The sequence below is a fragment of the Osmerus mordax genome, chromosome 17 (assembly GCF_038355195.1).
Source record: "Osmerus mordax isolate fOsmMor3 chromosome 17, fOsmMor3.pri, whole genome shotgun sequence".
In the NCBI taxonomy this organism is placed as follows: domain Eukaryota; kingdom Metazoa; phylum Chordata; class Actinopteri; order Osmeriformes; family Osmeridae; genus Osmerus; species Osmerus mordax.
The window spans coordinates 9887052-9908176 of NC_090066.1; the positions used below are offsets into that span (position 1 = coordinate 9887052).

The window sequence follows — 21125 nt, forward strand, 5'->3', positions numbered from 1 at the left end:
AGTAGTTTGCATAGCCTACTGCTTATTGGTTGCTGAGTTATACTGTTAGGATTCATAAGTGTAGTTCTGAGCGCAGAAATGTCCTTGCAATTGGACTACATGCAACTGGTTTAGCAGACAATCATATTGGCATTTGATTTTGATTGGCAAACTTTACAACAATTTAGTTGAATGGTATTTATCATTATAGCTACTCATAATAAGATCGATAATCCATATTGCAATAGCGTGTGCTCCATTTAGGATATGATCAATAATATGTCAGTATAATGTATTTTCCCCCAAAAAATTAGACCCTAACCCTAATAAAATTAGATGTTTTCGTTTCCATTTTGTAGGTTAATTGTGTTGAGAAAATGAAACTACAAATGTGGGTGTTCTGGTAGGCTAGTAATAGCCTACTTAAATATTATCAGAGCCTGTTTAAGGATATATATTAGACATTCTCTGATATTATGATCTTGTAAAAACGCAGACGAATGACCTGTTTTAAAACAGTGCCATCTGCTGGTTCTTATGTTTACAGCCACTGTGCGATATTTTTGTATATTGATAATAAAATTGTATTTTGTTTCACCGGGAACTCGGCACTACGCCTGGTTGCAATACCAGGTAAAAAAAAAAAACTGGACTGATTAGGTTTTTTATTTCATAATTCTATTGCAAATTCAACATCAATGTATATGCAGTATTTTCCATATTTGCGCCTCAGGAAATCTCACACTGCTATAGTCTAAAATAACGCTACATTTCGTCTTGAATTCATTTGAAAATGTCTCCCGTCGTCGCAGTCGGATGATGACCAATACTCGCTAAAACCAAAAGGATTTTATGGTTTATGCATTTCCATAAATGCTACGTCATTGCCTGTACCTAGTTCCGTGTGACGGGCGGCACTGTTAGGCCCACCCCCCTCGATTGGTTCACCGTCCTTCCCCAACAAGGGAACTAGGTTGTGATCGAGTCCCTGGCACATACAGCGTAACAATACTGACAACCGTAACTGATACCAAGGGGGAAGATGGAGCACAGAGACGCCGATTTCAACATATTGCTAGCCACTGATTCCTACAAGGTGAGTGCTCGACGCCGGTGTATAGGTGATATTTTCAGGGCTGCTATCGTAGTCGGTCTGCAGGTCCAGTGAATAAAAAGAAACTCAAGGTGGTTCCGTCTTCCCAAGGCCATCACGCTTGCCTAGCTTGGTCGCTGTGTGTGTGTATTCGCTAGGCCAAATGGGAGGAGGGATTGAAGGCAAGGTAAGGTGATACCAACATTTAAGAGCATCTTTTCACAATTTTAGACCAAGATGACTGACTGAACGTCTACCGGCGAATTTAGCTTGCTGCGCAACCCACTAATGGCACAGCTTCACGCCTATGCTGGTGCTAGCAGCTAGCAAGCTAGCTGGCTAAGAAATTATAAAAGAGTCTGATCGGTGTTGAGACTGGGTTTTAAAAAAAGGCTTATGGTAAGCCTTTTTAATATTTAATCAGTAGACTAGCGGTAAATATGAATTGTAGATATCTACAATTCAATGTTGACATGTTGTAATTCCAAGTCAATATATCCATAATGTGATTTTGACTAGCAGATATTTTACTTAAAGAAATCTACAATTAAGTAATCACTTGTCAATGTTGATGCTTAATATCAACAATTCAATTATTACACGTGGAAATGTTATTGTAGACGAGTCAACTTTCTCATTGACTCCTATTCAAAGGATAAAGGCTATCTTCTAATTGAAAAGGCGGTAGATCGTGATCTGTATGAATGGAGCGATGGATAAACCAGCAAGGACAAGCTAGCTAGCAAGCTAACATCTACAATTCATCCCCCATTACCGATAACTGCATCCGACACGAACTGAATCAAAAGCGAAACTTTGCAGAAAGCTCTTAGGGATAGGCCAGTTTTATATTGAGAAATCCTTTATCAAGGTCGACAAGTGCGTAGCAAACGTAAGTTATGGCTAACTCATTATACAGTCATGTGCTTTTTTTGAGTTTAGCATTAAACACTCGTCTTAAGTTAAAATGATCTTATTCTTGGAACTATGTATCTGGGTATATCCTGCTTAAGATTTAGTAGGAATATTATCCAGCTGTCATGACTGTGTCGCTGCAGTGCATGCACCGCTACGTGCGAGTCATTGCCCCTGATCGCGCGCACACAGTGTGTCGGCGCGTGCATGCGTGTGTACAAACAGTTGCAACATCTGGCCGTAGCTCATGATATAAAATTGGAGAGATTCAGATCGAAAGTCAAATGTCACAGAGACCAAGTCCAAACCTGTCATCTTATGTAGCAGTGAGTGAGTATACCATTCCCAAGCCATAAAAGTATTTCGCTCTGTGTATAGTGTGTAACTTATGCAAATTGCAACTTCAAGACACAGCCAGAGAGAGAGAGAGGGAGAGGTGGGAGAATGAGGCATCTGTGGATTGCATGGGACAGAGCTGTAAAAGCCTGATTTTGTCCTGCTATTTGCATTAGTTGTTAACTCGGTCCAGTGCCCTGTGAAGCTCTCTCTCTCTCTCTCCTCTGTCTCTCTCTCTGTGTCAATGGGTTCAGGGACTCATTTCTCATGTTATTATTATTGGGCCTTGGCTGATAAACCACTAGGCTATGAAAACAAATACACCCTGTCTGTCTGTCTGTCTAACCTGTCTGTCTGGTCCTTGTGATGGACCAAGCTTCTCTTCTGACCATATATCGAGTATAGATCTCACATGCTACGAAAGCATAATAGGCCACTGTAACTGTAAAGTTTGTTTGTTGAGCATTTTGTCGTTGCCACGGAGTGCCAACACTTACACACATTATCTTGTTGGGTCATTACTTAGAGGCGGCCTGTGGGGACACGGTTGGTCGTTTGTGTTGTCGGGGAAGGAAGGTGAGATTGCCTGTCCTGATTGGCTGGTAGCAGGACCAGGAAAGAGCTATGTGTCACTACATTTTCTGTGTGTACATTGTGGCCAAGCTAATCAATAAAAACTGTAGCCTGAGGGTCATCCTATTCCCATCCGTCTGAATACTGTAGTCTTGTGCGTTCTTCTTCTCTCTATCTCTCCTTTATTGCCTTTTCCTGTCATTTGGTTCCATTAGCTTGTTGCTTAAATACACAAACATGCACACATACCTGTGTCTCCCCGATGCAGCTTGTGGGTGGGTGGGCAAGTTCTTAAAAGCACTCCTTTCATCTCCCACCCTCACCCTTCAGCAATCCCTCCATCTTCTACCCTCCACCCCTCAGCAGCCCCTCCATGGCCCACCCCTCACCCCACCTTCCACCCCCTTTCCCATATAGCCTTCTAGGAGAGGAGAAAGTGAAGAACAGGGCCCACATTCAAAAGAAAAGACAAAAACGTACATTGAAAGAAAAAGTATTTCGGGAGCCTTTCTAGTCATTATTTTCGGGTGCAAGTAATGGTTGCATATCTTCTCGATGCCGAGATAATTGAGTTTTGACCATGTTCCAGAGTCGTTTGCTCAAATTCAAAGAACTGCATCAAATTGAGACCGAGGGCCGGTGAGTGAGGGGGGGGCTTTGTCAATTTTGTTTGGTAGACGGGTCTAGACACGACAGTTTAGTCATTTAGCAGATGCTTTTATCCACAGCCATGGACAAATAGTGCAGACAGAAAGTACACCACACGTTCAAGGAACCAAAGTGCATTTTCCTCCAGTGATTCAGAGGTCAGATTCAAGGAACGGTCTGTATCTACTTGCCACATTGCACACTTACCCAATCTCAGCTACCAGGCACGGTGAACAAAAACATAATACAACAGCACGGCAGTGACGACTCGTTTGTGTCTCCGGTCAACTCTTCCTCAAGGTCAGCTATAATGTCGATTCAGACACCTGAGAATGAGAATTTGACACGCACACATAACAGAAGACATACTTCACGTTTTTGTGTGATAGGAGGACATGTCCTTCAGCCCCAGCTGACAGATACCAGGCTACAGCTTGCGCTACCTGCACACTTGGTGTTGGAGGATCTCATCCAGTACGCCTGACTGGTACTGAGACATTGCATGTGCCAGGAAATCCCGCCCACCCCCAAACGTGTCTCGTTTCAATTGCCTGAGAGGGAAATGAGGATGCAGATTGTTGAATATTGTCTCGAGGTTGCATTGTTAAACGTGAAGCCAAGGAGCCTTTTCTGAAGGGCGAACCGCTAACCTCTCAACTTTTCTCTTTCCTCACTCTTTGCTTGCTTTTTCTCGTCTGCAGGTGACACATTATAAGCAGTACCCTCCCAACACAAGTAAAGTGTACTCTTACTTTGAGTGTCGTGAGAAGAGGAATGATCCGACCAAGAACAGAAAAGTCAAATATGACAAGACTGTGTTCTATGGCCTGCAGTATATCCTCCATAAATATCTGAAAGGTAAGAATTGATTCATACATTCTAACACCTTGATCATAAAACCTGCCCTCACGGATATTCATCAACCTTGGCCAAATATGAATTTGACAGAACCTTGACTTTAAGGAAAACTATCTCTTAAATGAACGTTTCATCACAGCTAGCTGGCTAGCTTTAATGGACGTAGCTATACCAGACATCTCGGCTCGAGAAGTTATCTATCTACAGTTGGGGAAATTGCTGATCCTCTCCATGTCTTCCGACTGCACCGTCGCCTTCATTTGATGTCACAAAATGATGCATGCGCACGCACACACAGATCCAAGGCCTGTTGCACAACAGCAATCTGTATATAATGGAGAAGTTTCGGGCCCAGTTCCAACATGAAACCGTTCCTTCCATTTATTTCTTCATCTTCCTTCTTTTCTCGATCTCTCTTTCTCGTGGTTCTGGACATATGTCCAGATCAATCCCAGATCCAAGCTAACAGTTACACAATCTAGAAATGTAAGATGGAAGGATAATCCTGTCAAGATTGTCCTGAATACCCAATCAGACCCCTGGGAGCAGAGAGGAGAGGCTAATTCAGGGGGGCTTTTGAAAGTATTGGAACGGTACCCAGAGCTTCTTTAGCCTTTTCCCGCCTGTTGTGTGTGTGTGTGTGTGTGTGTGTGTGTGTGTGTGTGTGTGTGTGTGTGTGTGAGAACCTCCCTCCTGTCGAGGGCTTAGCTGGATGTCCCACCTATAGCTACACCTCCTCTAAAAGGGATTTCACGGCGTGAGAGTCACTTGAGTGTGTGTTTGTTACGTGTGTATGAGGATACCAGCCAGAACACAAAAGAACAGCTGCTCTTTCGCCCTTAGCGTTAGACCATGGGCAGCTGCACGCAGCGTGGACGCCACACAATGCTAGAAAAGTTCTACACGCTCAGAGTTACCAACCATAGAACACAAAATAAACAACTTTCCGTTTTCTTTTTTTTGTATTTTTCTTTTTCTCGTCCGGGCTTTTGTCTTTTCGGAACTCGGCGTCGGCCAGTGTCAGTTGTTCCTCGTCATTTAAAATGTAGGTTTTGGTGCCCTCCCGACATGAGACGACGCTGCTGCTGACACAAAGGCTCAACTGTGAGGGAAGCTCCTAATTCGATAACGTACGGCGGATGGGAGGGTGGGATTCCAGTGTTGCCCCCCTCTCCTTTTTTTTATGGGCACTTTTTCCTTTCTGCTCGTTTTTCTTGTCCCCTTCTCCCATCTCCAAATCCTTCACTCTCTGCTGTTCGCTTCATGCCTTTCTTTATAATAACCGCAATGTCGAACTTTTTAAGTTCGACAAAGTTATTTCGGTCGATTTTTCCTCCCCTTCAATAATACTAATTGGTATTGTATTTTATATCGTTGGAGAGCCTGATTAGTCACCTTTACAATAATACCAATTGGTATTATTGAAGGGGAGGAATAATCGACCGAAATAACGTTTCCGAACTTTTATATATATTTTGTTCTAACCCTCTCCTTCTTCTCCTCCCCTCAGGTAAGGTGGTGACCCCTGAGAAGATCCAGGAGGCTAAGGAGGTGTACAGGGAACACTTCCAGGATGACGTCTTTAACGAGAAGGGCTGGACTTACATCCTGGAGGTACGCACCCCTGCTCGAAACTCCAAACCCCATCCCTGCCTACCTTCCGTAGTCCTGTCCCCCTCTGACTTATCCCGCATGCTCCATAGATCCCAACGCATGTTGGATAGGTGTGTCAAACGATCGCGTGGGCTCAAGGCCAGTGTGTACTGTTTTGCGCACGCCGCGGCGCTGACCAGGGTGCTGATCAACCGAAACATCGCCTGCTACCCAATTCACGCTCGGGGTCTCTCGAATTTACATAAGCTGCGTGTGCGGAGAACACTCGTTCGGTTCTGAGTTGACCGAAGGCTCCCTCTCGAGAATCTCCGCACCCAACCAACCACGATGTTGTAAACGTCACTGGGCTTTTCATATAACATCAAGAGATCTTTATAGCAGCAAATGTTTATGGCCTTTTTTGGCAAACATCATCATTTACCGATCACTTATTTCTTTGTTTTTCCCCAGTTAACATTTCCTTGTAAATAAAACGATCAAGAGCTCTTGCTCGCTCTTATTCCCCCCGTTATCAATAAGACACAACACCGCACCTATTGAGAGAGAGTAAGTCTGAACAGCCGAACACTTCAAGACCCTGCTTCGCGTAAACACCAGCTGGACAATTTATGTCAAAATGACTGGTCGCCATTCCCGGGGACTCACCTGGTTCCAGGCGTGGGGCGCTGTGCGAGTCCCTTGGATCCGGGCGAGGGGCGCACAAGGGAGGAGGGACAACGACTGTCTTTTCAAAGTTTTATTGTCAGAATATAAGAAAACAATACAAAATCAAAATAAAAGCTAGCCTCCTTGATTGAGGACGACCGGAGAAAACAACAAAACGAGGACCTAAGGCCACTGCTAAAACAAAAGTATCAAATGGTCAGAATAACTCACAAAACTTTTGACTATCAGACTATGAACAGGCTCGGTAAGACTATCACACAGTAGTAGTTCAACAAGAGTCAGAGTGCTAGAGTCTGACTGCTAGAGTCCGACTGCCCCACATCTAATTCCTCATTCTTCTAAGTTTCAATAGTCATGGCCCGTTTAGATTTGGGGCTGAGCCATGACGCACATATCCATCTATCATACATGTGTCCTGCACTCTCCAAAAGGTCAATGTATGCCAGGAATTAATTCACAACTTTGATATACGTGTGCAAAAAGTCAAAACACATTTATGCCAAATACACATTTTTCTATAATAAGAATCACTCTTATTTATTTTTTCTCCACAATTTCTCCAAAGTCCATCAAACGAAGGATCCTTTAGGAGCATTCGACAGGTGCGATTGAATTGTTTAGCGACAGTAGCACGTGACTTGTTTCTCCGAGGTGGGAACTTGGGGGAACTCTAATTGCAGACTTTTATGAAACCAAACGCACACACACCTCCCAGTACACTGACACTACACCACACACAGTCCGGCCGTGGCGATCAGGGCGCTTCCAATCAGATTAGACTAACATATTCAATTTGTCACCAGGTTGAGGTACGTTAAATAACTCTGCCCAGGATCTGTAACAGAGGCAGGTATTACGAGGCAAAAAAACGTAAATGGGGTTGCCAGGATGACCTGTGTGTGCGCGCGCGTACTCGTGTGTGTGTGTGTGTGTGGGGGGGGGGTTATTTAATTGTGTAAAATTTCAAATGTAATCAACTACACTGTGACCCCTAAATATGTGATACCTGTGAGGTTTGCTCTCCCGTAAGTGATCTGTCAAACTGTCCGATATTTGGATTGAATGATTCAACATTTCTGAAGTCAGCAAACAGTGAAAATTTTAGACTTTCTTTTCATTTAGCTGCAACTGCATGGTTTTGAGCAATGCGGCTAAGGTTCCATTGAATTCAGAATTAGACTACATGATTGCCCCAGTGTAGAAATAGGACAAATGACACCATTTCCTGACACATGAAAAGACAACCCTAACGTGTGTGTGTGTGTTTGTTTTGGTCTTCACAGAAGTACAATGGCCACCTGCCTATTGAGATCAAGGCGGTGCCAGAGGGGAGTGTGATTCCGAGAGGGAACGTTCTGTTCACCGTGGAGAGCACCGACCCAGAATGCTACTGGCTCACCAACTGGGTGGAGGTAAACGAATGCACCCAACCTTCCCACACACCGCACCACCTCTTTCTAGGAACGGATGCTTACTTATCCAGATGTGGAACGTTCATTTGGTCAACTGATGTGCTGAAAATCCCTTTCGGGCAAGGTCGAGTGGTTACCTTTATCATTTTTTATGGACCACAGAATGTGCACTCGCAGGCTTGCAAATCGTGTTTGTATCCTTAACCTTCACACACCCCGATCCCGTGTGTCCTGTCCCCAGTGCACGCACACACTGGCACAGGCATGACTCAGCACAATTTAATCAACATATAATGAGATTCATCTCTCTCTCTCTCTCTCTCTTTCTCTGAGAGGGAAGAGAGAGAGGGAGGGTGAGAGAGGATGAGAGAGAGAGGGCAAGATGGAATACCTAACTCTCTATCTAATCCACTCTCTCTTTTATCCCCCCCGTCTCTTTCTCTTTACTTCTACCCTCCTGTACCGTGCCTCACTATCCCCAACACTGACCATGTCGCTCTCGCTCTCTCTCGCTCTCTCTCTCTCTCTCTCCTATTTCTTATCTTCCTCCCTTTTTTAATGTTTTTTTTTTTTTTTGCTTTTCTCTGGAGAGAGGTGGGCTGACAGACAGAAGGGGACCTTGGCATGCGTGTGTCGTCTATCGCGCCGCCCGCCACTGTTTAGGCGGTCTCTCGCAGCCTAGTGATAAATCCACGATAAGCTTCCATACGGAGCTTTCCAGTCGGTTTACACCCGGTGGGACGGCGCCGGCTGTTTGAGATGCCGCTCTGTGGACAGATTGACGGCGTCCCAACTTTGTACTCTGACGCCGTCTTCGCTCTGTTCGGCGCTGGCGCGGCTGATGTGATTAGCTTATCAAAGAGAATGACACCCTGGAAAACCTTGTCAACAAGCGTCTAGCACAGTGACATTTGGCATGCAGCCGTTTTAAGTTGTTGGTTTTTTTTTTTTAGATGAAAGCTTGTTTTTTTGAAGCATTGCTACTTTGAGAAACACACCTAGAAGCTCGGTAGAAGCCTTTCCTGCGTGTTTGCAAACGTGGACGACCACCCGACGAATTGCATTTGCGGTTTGAAGCCTTAACGCTCGTCTATCGGCCCATAGAAATGGCTTGCTGTGGTCACGTTTCCGCGCGCGTGGGGGAATGTTGCGTGAACATTTCTGCCCTTTTACGCATTGAATTGGCACAGCTGCGTGCGTTTTCACAGACGAAGCTAGGCAGGCACAGTGGCCCTGCACAAGTGTAAGATGGGATTCACATGAGCCTAACCCCACCCAGCCAAGGTAGCTCTTCCCTGGACCTCGGGATGAGAAGATCCGCCCCCTCCCCCTCCGCCTGGTCCTCTGTTGACACGGACCACGGATCAGAGCCTGGTTCCCAGGGAATGAGCATCTGCCTCGGAATCCCCACTGAGCCCCTCTTGGACCGCTGAGTGTCCGAGGGGCCAGCGGTTGGTTTTGGGTTCAAGTTCCACCTGACTAAACCGTGGGGTGGCGGGGTGCGCTTCGGGACGGCTTTTGTTACAGCGGGGCCTGAGGTAGAGGACGAGGGATGGGCGGAGGTGGGATGGATGGATGGGGAGCAGGACGGCGACACGGGTGGAGTGGAATAACGGAAGAGGGAGAGAAGGATGGTGGGATGGGAGGGAGGTGGAGAGAAGGGGATTGAGATGGACCGAAGAAAGCTAATCCCAGAGGTCATGAACACTTGACCTTGTGCTGTGTTTAGTTTGGCCTGCGTTATCCAGCACACAGCGCAACAACAGGTGCTAAGTACACCGAACACGCATGGCTACGTTCATCATACAACCGAACACCTTAACAACACGCTTACAAGGCACACTAAACATTCCTGCTCGGTAAACCATAAACCAGGGGTTGTGTGTGTGTGTGTGTGTGTGTGTATGAATAGAGATGGGGATGGGTGTAGGCCTGACTTCTAGCCTCCTGGTTGGCTGCTCTGATCCTGACCATGCCCCGCCCCCCCTCTCTCTGACCCCTGCCCATCCGCAGACCATCCTGGTGCAGACCTGGTACCCCATCACCGTGGCGACCAACTCACGGGAGCAGAAGAAGATCTTGGCTAAGTACCTTCTGGAGACTTCTGGGAACCTTGAGCGCCTGGACTACAAACTGCATGACTTCGGCTACAGAGGAGTGTCCTCGCAAGAGGTAGCAGCCTCAAAAACCTCACCAAACCAAATCAAATACATTGAATATTATCACGTATCATTTCACATTGTTTCTAAAGTCTGTAGAAAGGCAAATAAAACAATGGCTATTGTGTCCGGAAACAGTTGTTAGTATTTCCTGAATGAATCTAACATGGGATTTCCCAAAGAAAATATTTGATTTACTAATTCAATTTAAATGAATTTAAATGACTTTTCCCAGACATGGATTAAGCCTAGTCCTAGACTAAAACCTTTTTCAATGATCTTCATGTAAGTTTTCTCTTACTTAAAGACTAAAGGACTGTAAGGTTCCCCCTCAAGCACTCGTCCTCTCCTTTTTTTTTTTTTTTGTATTTTTTACTTCCACTCTCTTCCTGTTTGTGTTTTTCCCCAGACGGCGGGTATCGGGGCCTCAGCCCACCTGGTGAACTTCAAGGGGACAGACACGGTGGCTGGCATCTGTGTGATCAAGAAGTACTACGGCACCAAAGACCCTGTGCCAGGCTTCTCTGTGCCCGCCGCGGAACACAGGTACAACACTGCTTCCCACACGGACTGGGTCATACAGAATGTACAGCCGACACGTACTTTTCGGACAAATCGCCTCAAACTCGAGTTTCTCCTTGTTGGACTAAGGCGTTGGGAGAGTGTGTTTGCGTACGAGGGGGATTGTCGACTAGTGAGGGCCATTTCATAGGGTGCACACACACACTAACATACACACACACACGCGCAATGACACACTCAGTCACACACACACACACACGCGTGTGCAGTGGGATGTATGGCGAGAGAGGGGGGGGATGTTCTGTGCCACAAGGGCGCTTACTGCCGCTTCCGTGCACCCATGTTCCGCCCCAGTGCACCATGGGAGCCGTGCTCCGCCTGGTCAGTGTTGCGTAATCGCCAGCCCGTTCAGACTCGCGAGGGTCAGAAATCGCTGTCATGCGAACGATACGCAATCCCCCTGGCCTTCTCGCTTAAATCCTCTCTCACACACACACATTCATAATTCCCCACACACAGCAATCTGTCAAAACCTAGTAGTCAATCGCTGTAAGTAGATTTTGGATATGTATCTATGAACGGTTGAGATCTAGTCGATTTAGTGTATAGCATGAAGCGTGAAATCCCGGGCTATCGAAATGGTCGGGGCTTCCTGTGTCGTCCACGTAAAGCCTGGCTCAGGTCATCCCCTAGTGGCAAACGGCGAGATTGCGTCCATCGCCGCCTAGCCGCGGACGAGAACCTCGCCTCCGTCTCTCTCCGTCTCCCCGTCTTTCTCATGTCTCCTCCCTCCGCCCCGCTCTCGTCTCCCCGTGGGTCTCTCCAGCACCATCACCGCCTGGGGCAAGGACCACGAGAAGGACGCCTTCGAGCACATCATCAAGCAGTTCCCCTCGGTGCCCGTGTCCATCGTCAGCGACAGCTACGACATCTACAACGCCTGCGAGAAGATCTGGGGCGAGGACCTGCGCGCGCTCATCGAGTGCCGCAGCGCCGACGCCCCCCTGGTGGTGCGGCCCGACTCGGGGAACCCCCTGGACACCGTGCTGAAGGTGGGGGCGGGGGAGGGGGGACGGGGAGGGGGGCTGGGGTGGTGGTTGTTTGACAAGATAACGCAAGTTAATGCAGTTGGCACATTAATTTGTATTGGTGTGTGTGCGTGTGCGTGTGCGTGTGTGTGTGTGACCAGCCATAGGAGAATCACTCGTGGGAGCATGGATGTGTACAGCGGGCCCTGTATGATATAACAGTAGGTGATCTTTAACCCTGTCGTCGTCCCCTCCCTCCCTCCCCATCTCTGCCCCCCCCCCAGGTGCTGGAGATCCTTGGGAAGAAGTTCACGCCTAGTGAGAACTCCAAGGGCTACAAGGTGCTGCCCCCCTACATCCGGGTCATCCAGGGAGACGGGGTGGACATCAACACCCTGCAGGAGGTAACACACACACACGCATATTAACAAACCCACCTTGCATCAACCCCCCCCAAACCAAAGATACACACACACACACAGACGAACATATCCACGCGCAGTGTCTCGCACGCGCTCGCGTAACACCGGAGTGTTCCGGCGGTGTGTGTGTGTGTGTGTGTGTGTGTCGTGGTGTGCAGATCGTGGAGGGCATGAAGCAGCACAGGTGGAGCATCGAGAACATTGCGTTCGGCTCTGGAGGAGCCCTGCTGCAGAAGCTGACCAGAGACCTGCTCAACTGCTCCTTCAAGTGCAGCTACGTGGTCACCAACGGCCTCGGGGTGAGGTCGCGCACACACGCGCACTCTGGAAGCATGGCTAGATTCATGAGCAGCAACCAAAAGGGAATCAGACACACAGACATTTGAAGCATGGCTAGATTTAGGGGGAGTTACACAAAGTGCATCAATAACACACTCACACACACACACAGCTTCCCCTACTTTGACCTTGACATGAACCCTGCTTGAGCCTTTTGTTGAACATTACAGGTGAACGTGTTCAAAGACCCGGTGGCTGACCCCAACAAGCGGTCGAAGAAAGGTCGTCTGTCCCTCCACCGGACGCAGAGCGGCAACTTTGTCACCCTGGAGGAGGGGAAGGGCGACCTGGAGGAGTACGGAGTGGTACGTCACACACACACACTCCCGAAACCTCCGAGCGCCATTCTTGGGGAACTTGAAACCGTTTGACGTGGAGCGTTTGCCTTACACGGCTTTCCATCCCTTTTGCCGCGCATGTACATGTGCTTTCTAAGTAGAGCAGAGCAAGCTTAGTGACGGCTCTCTTTCTCTCCCTCTGTCCCTCTCTCTCTGTCTCCATCTCTCTCAACCTCACTAGGACCTGCTGCACACGGTGTTCCGCAACGGCAACATCCTGAAGACGTACACGTTCGACGACGTCAGAGACAATGCCAAGCTCAAGGAGAGCGAGCTGGAGGAGCTCCTCCACTGAGCGGGCCCCCGGCCCCCCCTCTCCCACCTCCACCCCCATCCCCCATCCACCCCGCTGTCCTGTACTTCTACTGTCCCCACCTGAGGGAGGAGAGCACTGCTATAACCCCCCCCCCCCCCCTCCTCCCAACACACACACCTCTCTCTTTATCCTCCAGTCCCCCCCCCCCAAAACCCCCCACCCCTCCCACTCCTAAAGCACTGTCCTCGGTCGGAGAGGAGATGAGTCGAGCTCACACATGAAAAAAAGCCAATGGCAGAAAGCCCGTCTTGGGACAGTTGGAGAGAGCGAGTGAGAGACACGTTTCGTCAGATGTGATTGAGTTGAGAGAGCGGGTTGTGCTTGAGAAATGGAAGAGAGAGAGATCCCACCTCCACACTGACTGTGCCCTGTGTTACATGTACAGAGTTGTTTCAAAACAAAAACAAAAAAGTAAGAATCTCTCGGTTGACTTAGCCTTGTGTTTTTAAGTGATGGACGGAATAATATCATGGTATCTAAATAATTTACTTGCGGTTATGTAACCGCGTGTGTGCGTATATGACCAAGTTTCACTATATTTGACCACAAGATCTTCGCAGGAAAGGAGATCTGAAGTTAAGCCTGGCACAAGGCCTTGAGCTTATCTCCAACGAGCTCGGACGCTACTATATGCGCTCACAACGAGTCAGCAGTAGCATCTGTAGCCTGTCGACTAGCACTTGAAGCGGTCTCGAAGCAGGACAGGTCTGTGTATACTGTCAATGAAGGTTCCAACTCCAAAAGCACCGGGGTGGATGTGTAAATGTTCAATGTTGCTGAATGTGACTGTTTTTGTGTGTGCGCGTGACTGTACGTGTGTGCTGACAACTTCTTCCTTTAAAGGATTAATGATGTTCCTTTATGCAAATTATTTTTTTGCAGATCAAGATGGGGGGGGTTGCTCCATAATTATCACTTTTAAGGTTTAAAGCTGTTTCCTGTTTTAGGACAACACTACTCAACTCATGGCCAAGTTGGTAGGTCTGGACAATGATAATCATGTCTCAACTTTATTTGCAGTACATTTGTGTGAGTTAGTTACCAGTCGGGTTTGTTTGATTTTGAGAACGACAGTGAGGTGGTAGCTGTATCTTGATTAGGGAGGTGAACTTTGTTTTACTCTTTTGATACTGTCTTGGTTCTTGTACCTCAGAAATAGTTTTAATCATTTTATATGGCAAAGGTGAACAATAACAGAATTATTGCAGTAAATAACCATATTTACCATGACATGGCCAAACTGCCTTCTCACATGTACATAACAACTTACTTTCTATGAGGGGAGAGGGCAGATTACTGATAAATAGTTTTTTTTTTTTTGTCAAATGCCCTTTTTTTTTTTTTTTACTTTACCAACAGAATCCTTCAAACTGCTTGGTTGTAGTATGACTGTTCTTGTGAAGTCAGCTTTTAGCTCATGTTTGTATAGTCGTGTGAATGCCAAGTGTGTAATGACTGAAAATACTTTTGAATTATATTTTTTGTTGTTATATGTATATGTTGATTGTCCCAAATTCTTTATATGTTGATTGTCCCAAACTCTTTCCCACAACCTATTGGATACTTTAACTAACACTGTTGCTATATTATTGTCAACGTATTAAAAGGACCACTCTATCAATTTGCTGAAAACTTTGATGGACTTTTTATGGTTTATAATATACTACCAATTCAGACGTGGCAATTTAGTTTTTGGAGAATTCTATAGTAGAAGATTTAAGTGAGCAATTGACTAAAAACCAGCGTTCAGTGTTCTCCATTTATTTAGAGAGCACGTCGTGTAACCTTATCATGGCACTTTGTAAGGCAGCTCTGATTTAAATCCTGTATTGCGGGTTATTAACCGCTTACAGGCGCAAAGGCTATTCTTTTGTAAAAGAATTTTGAGAATTCGCGGTTTGATGTCTCAAGTCATATGACTGGAACAGCTACCGGTAACAGGAGATGGAGAAATACCCTACCCTGGCTGTAGGCAACAGAGTGAATACGCCTGTTTGGAGTAAGTCTGTAGGAGACGAAGAAAAAAAAGGACTTTCGGTGACTTGTCGACCTAGTTCTCATAAAGTTTAGAAATATCTGACCGCTATTTATTCAGCTACTTTAAAACATCCCTTCAATGTTAAAACACTTAACTTTTGTAAAACCCACAGTTTTGCGTGTTTTCGTCTATTTTACAGTAGCCTTAAGCCTCCGTTATTTTGCGCAGTAGGGGTAGCATCACCGAATCCACCGCAGAACCACGTCACTCTGTCAAACTTAGGTTTTCTCCTCGAAGTTGGATCATTCGTCCATCGTTTTCGTTAGGGTAAAAGTTAGAAAGGCGAGGAGATGACAGGATTTCGATTGAACATGGCACCTCTCAAAGAGCCTCTTGGTTTTATCAAACTTGTGGAATGGGTAAGTAAAGAGGCATTTACAGTTTTAATACTGTACAACCCAGGGATTTTCACTTGAGCTCGGGGATACGGCCTGACTGGGTTTATTCTTTTCTGGCAGTTGTAGCTACATGTTTATTGCTTTTCTTTACGGTATTAAAATAACGTAGCTTCTCAATGTTGCAGACCTGTTGCAGGAAACTCAGTTTTACTTTGAGATACGTTGCCAGGTTCTCTTGCACAAATGATCATACTTGCCCTTCAAATGAAAGGCAAATGTTATACATTAATCCCCTTCTCACCAATATTTTACTGGAAATAAGCTCTTCAAATGATTTAGAACTTTGGGCCTGGCCTCTGCCTATGCAGTGGTTGTTTTTTCATAGGGTAAAACCTCAACCAGAAAAGTAAAGTAGCCTACACACTTTTATGAACAATAACCATTCCTCATTTAGTTCTGGAGAAGTCCAAATTTTCTTGGTCAGGAAATGTCTAAGTTTTACTTTAATGTTACAAGTTTTACACGCAGAACGCGGGTCAAAGGAATTCACTGTGAGCAGGAACAAATTGAGTTACCAGCTCAGATTCTCTCTCTCTCTTTTTCCCATTGCAATGCCTAAACACTCTCAGGCATCAGGCAACCAGCAACACCCTAGTCACCTGACTCCAGATAGCGCTATGTTCCGAATGCTCGCTGATGCTGACTAATAAGCAATGGCATTGTTGAAGGAGGAGAGTCAGGAGAGATGTGATGGGTTGGTAAACAGGAAATAGCAGGCGTTGACATCGGGAGAAAACATCTGGAGAGGGGCAGCAAGGCGGTTGGGTGTCAGTGAGGTGAAACTGCAGAGCGACAGGCCCCGACCTGGGTGTTGACGACGTCATCGCATGCTCGAGCAAGGCCTTGCTTTATGCTGACCGTGGCAGAATAGAAGCATAGGATGAATAATATTCTCTGCAGACACATTTCTCATCATCTAATTGAGACCCATATGTTGTTCATTTCAAACGCACGCAATGACGCCTGAGAGGACATTTTGTAACAGAGACTCATTGTAACTGGCTTGCAGCTGTTGAGGCGTATCAGACGTCTTTAGACAGAATGTCTCGAACATGCAAAGTTGGCATGTGAACGAAGAAAGATAAAAAGCATTCCTTTTGCTCATAGAATATAAACATGCTCAAATAGAAAAGCAGTTCTCGAATTTATTTATCCAAGGTCCTCCCGCTCTGATACCGTTTCTAAGGCTAAATCCAACAGGGATGTCCCCCATAAATCAAATGCTAACTTTTTGTTTATCTTCATGGTTTCTTTCTCTCCTCCTCACAAGCTGACGGCCATATTTGCTTTTGGGAGCTGCGGAGGATATTCAGGGAAGAACATTGTGTCGATCTTCTGCGGCGAGGGGAGGAACGAGACACTCAATGCCACTTTCAGTTACCCCTTCAGGCAAGTGCTAATCATTTACTTTGTGGCTCGAATGTGTCACTGTCACAACTTTAAACAAAGCACTATTGCCACTATTCACTTATTACACACCAATATTTATAGAGGTTACCAAGCAATAGAAGCAATAGAAAAGCATGCATACTTAGTAGTAGTGGTTGGATGGTATTCATCTTCAACTCACTTGAGTCCACAGTACAAAGTGCCTAAGAGGGTAGACCAGGGACTAGGGGTCCACTGGAGTTTGTCAAAGGCTCAGGATAAAAAGCTTTGATGGGTCGTGTCACCCATTATCACCGGATTTCCTGCCAAAGGATTCCAGGAAGTCGTTGTTTAGATCATATGCAATAAGAACGTACCAGGGGACCCGACGGATCCCTGAGGGAAGCTCATTGGCTTAGAAGGTGAACGAGTGCCTCCTTGTTCATACCATGTCCATGTTAGGCGGAACCGAAAACCGTCATTATGATCCACCACTCACCTTCAGATCACAAAATACTCCGTCCTCCGTTCCTAGAATGTCAAGTGCTTCGAATTCTCAACAACCCCCCCCCTCAACCCCCCCCCACACACACACACTGCCTCTCTGTCTAGGTTAAGCCATGTGCCTCTGGTTGAGAGCAACACCACGCTGTGCAATCGCACTGTCGCCTCAACTCACCTGGTCGGGGACTCTGCGTCCTCGGCCGAGTTCTTTGTGGGCGTGGCCATCGTCTGTTTCCTGTATGCCATGGTGGCTCTGCTGGTCTACCTGGGATACATGCACGTCTACAAGAACTCTGACTTCGGACCCATGTTTGTGAGTGTCGGCCCTTTTCATCCCAGCGGTAGCTCATGCCGTGTGGTACCGTACTTAGACATTTCCGTGTCTTGTGTCTCCAAGATCACATCAATTGATCAAACTTACCTTGGACAAAGAAATCAATTGACCCCCTATCAATTAATGTAGTTTTAAGTTTGATCAATTGTTCAATTAACATAATAAATAAGATTTAGTAATTGAATAAGTGATATTAGTAATTAAGCTATGTAGTTTGCCCATGGTTTTTGTGTTTGTCCTTCCTGAATGTCAGTTTGTGGACTGCAGAAGAAGTAGATCGGTGTCATCTCACTTTGAGTGTACATTTCCTTGTTCTTCAGGACTTTGGTCTGACGGCAGCCATAGCCTTCCTGTGGTTGGTGTGTTCCTCCGCATGGGCCAAGGGCCTGCAGAACGTCAAGGATGCCACCAGCACCCCTGGCATCATCTCCACCCTGGCGCTGTGCAAGACTGAGGACGTCACCTGTGAGGTCTCCCAATTTGCCAACATGCGCACCCTTAACGTCTCTGTGGTAAGAAACTGTGTCTCTACCGGAGTTTGTTGGAAATACATTTTTTAATTATTGGAATTGCTGTTGCGTTTCAAGTACTTGGAGTGGCTTTGAATTGTTTTGAGAAATACTGGTTGTGCCAGACAAGAGTAATCAAGCACGGATAAGTGATTCCAAATGGTTTATCTTTCATCAATCTGTGTCTGTTTGTGTATGTGTGTGCTTCTCTCTACAGGTGTTCGGGTACCTGAACTTGCTGGTGTGGGCAGGTAACGCCTGGTTTGTTTACAAGGAGACCCGCTGGCATTCTCAGAAGTACTCCGCCCAGCCAGGCTCTGGAAGGGCACAAGCCCCGGCCCCTATTTAAGGCCACCCCACCCGTCGCCACCTACCTAGGGACCATGGTCTTCTGGAAATGGCAATGCTAAGACAAGAGAGTCAATATTTTCCGAAGTAAGAAATTGCTTGAGCTCCTTCTTATGGTCAGGATCCAAAATGAATGTTTATTTGTTGAGGTTTGGGGTTAGCCAGGGTATAAAGGAGGAAAGAAAACAACTGTCATGCTATATCTAGTAAGGCCAGATAGTGATGATTTATAGAAGACCCGGGCATCATAGATTGAGAGGGGTGAGATGTCATCCGTCCTCTACCCTCATTTTCAACCCACACTTAAACCCTCCCCCTCCTCTCATACTCACTGTGGTAAATAATCTGTCCAGACATGAAGATTATCTAGGTTTATTGGTCGTTGTGCCTTATCAGACTATATCAGTGTATCTGCCTTTTTAATACTTATGCCTTAAGAAGGATCCCCCATCTGCTTTAGTTTCTGTTCCAAAGCATTCCAAATACATTTTTTAGGTGTTTAGGTTTAGGTGCAATAAACATGCCATTTGTGTTATATATCTAACCCAGCCATGAACCCTACTATTTTGAGGTACAGACTATGTTTTGGGGGGTTTGTTTGTTTTTTATAGTGCACTGCACTTATATGTGGTGCATTCAAAGTATTCTTCTGCATTCCCAATGTACATTCACAAGGCTTTGTGTTGTTCACTTTCCAGGTATTAGGACTATGTATTTGTTTCCCTTCATTTCAGATCATGCAGGAAATTGAGATATTGTCATCTTCCCATATTGTTGTACTTGTTATGCTCAATGAATCCTTTTTTTATTATTTCATATTTGGTGACTATATTTGTATGTAGTATTTGTATCTAGTATTTTACTACTATCTTGTAATCTATTTGTTGATCCACCACCAAAAACAAGTGCACTGTGCGTTTTGCACAACTAATAATGATGAGTTGTTTTAGCATTGTTGATGTTTAACTTGGTGTGCTTGGGCACTCAAGGCCAAAGTTTATGTTTGTTTTTTTGTGTATGTGTGTGTGTGTGGTATGCTGGTTATATCTTTGCACTCTATAATCTTGTAATCAACTATGGCTTTTGAATATCTCAGCTTTTAACCTGCTATTCAGGAAAAAGGCAGCCCAACCATTGTCCTAAAATCATCCAAATTATGAATGTCCTCTTTCTGTCATTCAATTATTATTATTATTGATATATTTTGGGTGACTTTCCACTGTTTTGCAAACGTAGCGAGTAGGTGGTGGATATTTCTGACCCAAATAAATATTCCTGGAGGCATAGAGCTGCTTTTGTTCTCCAGTGCATCCTGTGACTACACTCTTAGCTGTTTCGTCTATGGAACAAACACAACATTATAGTGATTCCCCCTATAGTGTGTGCGTGTGTGTTTGTGTGAGTGATATTGGAGGCCTACAATGACATGGTCAATTATTAGACACATCCATCTCTTCTCTGATAGCCTATCCGCCAGCTAAGAAGTCTGCACGCCCCGTCATGCGCTCTATGGTATGTCAAAGTCACACACATTGATTCGGTTAGTAAACAAGCGTATTTTGGTTCGACTATGATGATGATTTAAACCTGACGCTCTACATCTGAGGCAAGATTTTGTATTTCACCATCGAGAATGTCAAGCATTCATCCCACAAATGAGAAAATGTGATTTACTAGATATGCTAGATGTCTTAGTCCATCATTTCAACATACTTCATGACACATCCAATGCGAAACTGCGTTGTCAACTTCGTCTGTTACTTTCTTTATGGGTGGGCATTTTCATGGTTTACCACTAGAGGTCAATAGCAGGTTATATTCCCCAATGTTTAACTATGGTAAAAACTCTTGGTGTGATATAACCTTTTTGATTCAATGCCAGTATTAGAAATGATTCGACAACATTACATGTTAAATGTAATGTGCAAGCTTTAACTGAGCTATCAACCTGGCTACATTTTTTTTAATCGATTGTGGATTAAGAATAAACGGTCCCTTTGCGACACCAATTGACCAATAAATGCATCACATACTGGTAATGCGTGTGATGAACGCTTAGAAGCATGATTTTGTTAATAAGCTAGAACTACTGGACCAGCGTTACACCAGTGACATTAAAACAATGTATTTCCTGAGATATAAAGCCTGGTAGTTTGCAAGGGTCAAATAAACATACATTTGAATTTATTTTTTATTAGGCTTACATTTAAATGTTTTAGCCTACTTCAGTTTTCAGTAAACGCCATGAGTGAATGGCGTTAGGATTCAAATTCAAATGCACATAACCCCCCTATTGAAAGACACCCACATACATCCATTTCATCAAGATTCCCCAACGGGCACATTCGAATAAAGCAATGGAGCGGGTTGGGTGATTGTAGTAGGCTAAAGGGCTAGTGTGGTAGGGA

At 45.5% G+C, this 21125-nt stretch overlaps 2 protein-coding genes across 2 annotated transcripts; both read left to right on the forward strand.

Annotated features, from left to right (window-relative positions):
- Positions 1-937: 937 nt before the first annotated feature.
- nampt1 (nicotinamide phosphoribosyltransferase 1) lies at positions 938-14861 on the forward strand. The gene is made up of 11 exons (XM_067254739.1): positions 938-1075; positions 4246-4402; positions 5913-6016; positions 7966-8094; positions 10108-10266; positions 10663-10799; positions 11602-11827; positions 12088-12207; positions 12384-12524; positions 12735-12869; positions 13084-14861. Exons 1-11 carry the CDS (start codon positions 1022-1024, stop codon positions 13195-13197), a joined length of 1476 nt encoding a protein of 491 aa, XP_067110840.1. The 5' UTR covers positions 938-1021; the 3' UTR covers positions 13198-14861.
- A 334-nt stretch (positions 14862-15195) lies between these two features.
- sypl1 (synaptophysin-like 1) lies at positions 15196-20032 on the forward strand. Its single transcript, XM_067254353.1, has 5 exons — positions 15196-15615; positions 16925-17043; positions 17635-17839; positions 18181-18372; positions 18587-20032. Exons 1-5 carry the CDS (start codon positions 15547-15549, stop codon positions 18716-18718), a joined length of 717 nt encoding a protein of 238 aa, XP_067110454.1. The 5' UTR covers positions 15196-15546; the 3' UTR covers positions 18719-20032.
- Positions 20033-21125: the final 1093 nt, after the last annotated feature.

Excerpts from the sequence above, each read along its gene's own strand:
- sypl1 (XM_067254353.1), top strand. The coding sequence starts at position 15,547 with ATGACAGGATTTCGATTGAACATGGCACCTCTCAAAGAGCCTCTTGGT. Across the intron at positions 15,616-16,924 it reads TTATCAAACTTGTGGAATGG|CTGACGGCCATATTTGCTTT; the intron begins GTAAGTAAAGAG and ends CCTCCTCACAAG. Across the intron at positions 17,840-18,180 it reads CTGACTTCGGACCCATGTTT|GACTTTGGTCTGACGGCAGC; the intron begins GTGAGTGTCGGC and ends CTTGTTCTTCAG.
- nampt1 (XM_067254739.1), top strand. The coding sequence starts at position 1,022 with ATGGAGCACAGAGACGCCGATTTCAACATATTGCTAGCCACTGATTCC. Across the intron at positions 1,076-4,245 it reads TAGCCACTGATTCCTACAAG|GTGACACATTATAAGCAGTA; the intron begins GTGAGTGCTCGA and ends TCTCGTCTGCAG. Across the intron at positions 8,095-10,107 it reads GGCTCACCAACTGGGTGGAG|ACCATCCTGGTGCAGACCTG; the intron begins GTAAACGAATGC and ends GCCCATCCGCAG.